The sequence below is a fragment of the Sinocyclocheilus anshuiensis genome, unplaced genomic scaffold, assembly GCF_001515605.1.
Source record: "Sinocyclocheilus anshuiensis isolate Anshui unplaced genomic scaffold, SAMN03320099.WGS_v1.1 scaffold702, whole genome shotgun sequence".
Lineage (NCBI taxonomy): Eukaryota > Metazoa > Chordata > Actinopteri > Cypriniformes > Cyprinidae > Sinocyclocheilus > Sinocyclocheilus anshuiensis.
Genome location: NW_015548184.1, coordinates 3,726,178 through 3,731,148, shown reverse-complemented (window position 1 = coordinate 3,731,148; position 4,971 = coordinate 3,726,178). Strand labels below are relative to the sequence as shown.

Genomic DNA, 4,971 nt, shown 5'->3' with positions numbered 1-4,971 from the left:
AGAGATATAATATAATATATATATATATATATATATATATATATATATATATATGTATGTATATGTATATGTGTGTATATTAAATTTTTCTAAACTTGGATATTTCCAGCTGGCTGCAAGGTGTGTTTTCTGGGTCTTGTGCAGTCCTTCAGTCACTACAGTGCTGTCAGTCAGAGGCTGGTAAGTTTACATCAACTTGCTCTATTTAGACAGTTTTTTTATTTTTTTATTAGACATTTTGTTGATGAAATTTAAATTTCTTGATCGTAATGTTTTTGTGCAGGGAGTGAGTCTGGCACAGGCAAGAGAGAAGGGTCAGCTCGTGTTTCTTGAAGGACTGAAGGATTCTGTTGGAGTTTTATTACAGGAGGACACCAGTCAGGAGACACAACCTTTGAGTTATGTCAGGCACGTATAGTATGTTATGAAAATATAGTTTAAATACATTTTATCTCTATTCCTCCTCCTTATAATGTTATGACAGATATATAAGGAACAAAATGTGCTTTGCCATTTTTTAGTTTTTTGTTTGTTTGCTTTGTTTTTCTAGGTCCCCAGGTGCTGGACTGGAAGGTCTGTTCAGATTTGTGGAATGTTCTATGCGTCAGAGTGGAGATGGTGATGCTGGTGAATCATGGGGTCCTCCAGTGTTACTCATAGATGATCTCAGTGTGCTCCTGAGTTTAGGTGTTAGTGTTGGAGCAATACTAGACTTTACCCTCTACTGCCAAGCCACCATGTGCTCTGAGTTGCAGGTGAGTCAGTGTTTTTGCGTCAGTGCCTGAAATAATGCCAGATGCAGTTGGTTTCACACTGTATTATGATATATTAACTATAAATGTCTGTTGATATCCAGGGAAATATGGTAATTCTGGTGAGATGTGAGGAGGAGGATGCAGATGATGTTGATGAAGAGGGATCAAACCTGCTTCAGAGGGGACTAGTTCATCAGTGTAACTTGGCTTTACATGTAGAGGGGTTACCCACGGGCTACTGCAGGGACATACATGGGCAGGTGCGATTTCATATTTAAGTTTACGCTTACTCTGTATAATGGCTCTGAATTAAGTTGACATTTTTGGGGGTTTTTTTTAGATGGAGGTTTGGTGGAGACAGAGAGGAGAGAACATCTACAACCAACGAAAAATATTTCACTTTAAAGTTCACGATAAAGGAGCATCGTTTTTTGCTCGAGGGACTTCTAGTGCTGTTCTCTAAGTTTTCAAATGAATATATAAGTTTTCACATTGAATCTCTTACTGAACTAATGTCATTATTTAGTTTGTTATATATAAATACATATATTTAATACATCACCAGTTGCCGTTGATTTGTTCACTTGTTTGCATTACTTGCTGAGATAACTTAGTGTACAAATATAATGGGTGCTTGTAAACGTACCAACATGTATACATGTACATCAAGAGCTGGAACAATGATGCTAGTTGATGTCATTGTTTAAAGAGACACAAAAACAAAGAAGAGCTCAAGGAAAATCCATACTTATAAATAATATTTGATTTCTCACTGAATGTGAGCTAAAATACAATTTCACCATACGTTTGAAGACAAATGCACAAGTTTTTATTCTTCTCCTTTGAGGAGACCATGAGAATCTTAAGACATGTTGATGCCAGATGATAGTTTCTTAAAGGTACATTATGAGATTCTCTGTAGATTAATCAGTGGTATATTTGTAAATGACCTTGAAATATATACATTAAGAATATATTTGTAGATTGTAGAAGAATTAACAGTATCCTGTTATGTAAAGTTGTCACAGAGGGCGCTGTGGTGCTTTTTTTTTTGTTTGGAACAAGCCAGTATTGTGATTAAAACACTCCCTTTATGTGATCCATTATGATTCATTTTCGCAAATCGGTTCCTTTGAACAGTTCGGTTCGTGGCTCATTACGAATCGGACATGTTATATGGTTCTACTCTGGTTTACCCGTACGGATCAAGTATACCAAAGTGTCTCAGTATACCCGGCTGCAGCCTGCAGATCACACAGCCCCGCCCCATACCTACTCTGATTGGTTCGATCGTCTTTCATAGGCATACTTGATAGGAAATGTGTGCGTAGTTGGTGTAGGATGGAGTATATTGTTTAAAAAGCTAAAAATGCTGTGTAGTTTTAGCCTTCATTATAATGCACAGTTGTTTATTGTAAACTTGACTCACTATGTGTGTTTCATTGAATCACGAGATGTTAGCTGCTGCAAGTTTATCTTCTGGAGAGATTCGGATTCGTGAACGAATCATTTAGATGTTTTTCTAACAGGTTCAACTCATTCCTTGAAAAGATTCGACTCAAAAAAAAAAAAAACGATTAATTCATGAATCGGACTTCGCTAGTGTAACGTTAGCCTACCAAATCGTCTCTCGACTCGGATTGTGTTTCCTGCAGTGAGTGAAAAGCAAAGAGTTATGCAACACGCAATCAACTGGACAATTATTATTATTATTACTTATTATGTTAATCCGTCTTTAGCGTTTTTGGAGTGACCGCGGAAATTAATTAAGATAGAATTTTCATATATATATGTGTGTGTGTGTGTATAACAGTCGTTAGTAATAGTAGAATGTAAATAAGGAGAATATTGTTAAAGCGCGTGTTTTTTTGGACTGGACTGAGCTTGATATTAGACTCCTGCACGGCACCCATCAACCAGCTGACGAACATCTAGGTTTTATTAGACCTGTCAGTTCTTATCATGGGCAGTTTATATCTCTCAAGAGGTCGGTGTATTCTCCGGCAGGTATTCTTTGGCTTACCCAGCATGCTGCAGCGGCCGTACAGCCTCGATGTGTCAGCGCAGCTCCTGCGGACTCAAGCCTTCATAGATGGGCGCTGGGTCTCCGCTGCATCCACGTTCCCCGTGTTAGACCCAGCCACGGGAGAAGAGATCGCGAAGGTGTCAGACTGCGGTACAATGGAAGCTCAAGACGCTGTCAATGCTGCATGCAAAGCGTTTCACCTGTGGAAGAATCACACAGCCAAGGTGAGATGAGGGGAATGTTTTTAATGTGCATGACTGTTATTCATATCTCCATGCATTAGATCTAATTCTTAACTGGATTGTACTAAGCATATTTACAATATGCCATATATTTACAACAGTTTCAAAAACGTTCTGGGGTGGTACATCTGATATCGGATGGTATGCCATAGTGCTTTGATTTGTATACCAGGGTATTTACATGGCACTCAAAGGTACTTGAGCAAAATCTTAGTATTACATTCTTATGACTATACCTAAAGTTCTACAATCGATCACTTTTTAGTATATATATTTTTTTCCTGAAATAAACAAAATTCTGTATGTTTTGTAATTTAAGTCAATTTACATAGTGCTGTGTTTTACATTGTGAACATTGTTGTTTCCCCTCTCAATTATCATTAATGTAATGTGAAAAAATAACAATTTTAACCAATTACAATTCATTACAATTTGAATAAAATAGTAAGTATTCAAGATAAATTAACTGAAATAAAATGATAAACAAATACTTATATAAATATTTATTTAAATGATGAAGTATTTATTCCTCATGTTCAGAAGTTCTGATATACAAATTGATGCATGCTCTTTGCAGGAAAAGCATTTCTTTACAGAAATGGTTTGATCTGAATAATAATTTTATTTAGCAAGGATGCATTAAATAAATAAAAAATGACAAAAATGCTTTGAAGTTACAAAAAAAACGATTTAAAATAAATACTGTTCTTTTGAACGTTCTATTCGTCAAATAATCCTGAAAAAATTGTTTTTCACAAAAATATTAAGGGGTACAACTGTTTATGAAATTACAATGCAATGAAATTTAAAATTGTAATTATTTAAATGAAAGTATTTCATCATTATGTTCAGAAGTTCTGATATATATATATATATATATATATATATATATATTAATACATGCTCTTTTGCAGGAAAGAAGCATTTTATTACGAAAATGGTTTGATCTGATCAATCAGCACAAGGAAGATCTTGCCAAGTTGATCACAGCAGAGTGTGTAGGTATTCTGACCCATTACATACAGTATACAACATCTAATGTTTCTGTTTACAAGTATTTAGATATTAGAATTGGTTATAACTCAAATGTGTGTACAGGGGAAGCCCATGAAGGAGTCTATTGGTGAGATGACATACTCTGCCTCCTTCCTGGAGTGGTTTTCTGAAGAGGCCAGACGTGTGTATGGAGATATTGTTGCACCTTCAGCCAAGGACCGCAAAATCCTGTTACTCAAGCAGCCGGTGGGAGTGGCTTCCATCATTACACCTGTGAGACTTCCTCCTTCATTCTGATAACATAACACCGTCAGGCTATAGGGTCAATGAGCTAAAGTAAAACTGTCAGCTCCCAGTTATGATTTCAAATTTTCCCTTTTCACAGTGGAATTTCCCCAGTGCCATGATCACCAGGAAGGTGGGCGCAGCACTGGCGGTGGGCTGCACTGTGGTGGTGAAGCCGGCTGAGGATACGCCTCTCTCTGCTCTGGCTCTTGCTGAGGTCTGTCTGTTTCCATGAAAGCCTGCTTAACTTGACATTCTAGCAAGACCGGCAAACTCTGTAGATTAACTACCATTCAAAAGTGTATAGTCAGTAAGATTTTTATTTTTTGAAAGAAATAATTAATCTGGGATTCATCAAATTAATTAAAAGTGACAAATACTTTTACATTGTTACAAAACAAAAATCTGCACAACTGATTTCAACATTGATAATTTTAAGAAATGTTTCTTGAGCACCAAATCAGCATATTAGAAAAATGATTTCTGAAGGATCATGTCACACTAAAGAGTGGAGTAATGATGCTGAAAATTCAGCTTTAATTAGGAATAAATTACATTTACATTTAAAGGGGTCATATGATGTTGCTAAAAAGAACATTATTTTGTGTATTTGGTGTAATGAAATGTGTTTATGCGGTTTAAGGTTCAAAAAACATTATTTTCCACA

The 4,971-nt window shown here is 36.1% G+C and overlaps 2 protein-coding genes across 3 annotated transcripts in view; both read left to right on the top strand.

Annotated features, from left to right (window-relative positions):
* The window catches only part of LOC107704995 (elongator complex protein 6-like), a 2,637-nt gene extending 1,043 nt beyond the window's left edge, over positions 1 to 1,594 (top strand). For both annotated transcript variants that reach the window (XM_016508110.1, XM_016508111.1), the window contains exons 4-8: positions 110 to 180; positions 284 to 408; positions 551 to 755; positions 857 to 1,015; positions 1,096 to 1,594. In XM_016508110.1, coding sequence (XP_016363596.1) covers positions 110 to 180; positions 284 to 408; positions 551 to 755; positions 857 to 1,015; positions 1,096 to 1,218 — 683 coding nt within the window. In that variant the 3' untranslated portion in view covers positions 1,219 to 1,594. The remainder of the gene's footprint in view (positions 1 to 109; positions 181 to 283; positions 409 to 550; positions 756 to 856; positions 1,016 to 1,095) is intronic.
* An 826-nt stretch (positions 1,595 to 2,420) lies between these two features.
* LOC107704994 (succinate-semialdehyde dehydrogenase, mitochondrial-like) overlaps positions 2,421 to 4,971 on the top strand; it is a 7,042-nt gene continuing 4,491 nt past the window's right edge. The window contains exons 1-4 of the mRNA XM_016508108.1: positions 2,421 to 3,005; positions 3,938 to 4,021; positions 4,122 to 4,292; positions 4,405 to 4,521. Coding sequence (XP_016363594.1) covers positions 2,718 to 3,005; positions 3,938 to 4,021; positions 4,122 to 4,292; positions 4,405 to 4,521 — 660 coding nt within the window. The 5' untranslated portion in view covers positions 2,421 to 2,717. The remainder of the gene's footprint in view (positions 3,006 to 3,937; positions 4,022 to 4,121; positions 4,293 to 4,404; positions 4,522 to 4,971) is intronic.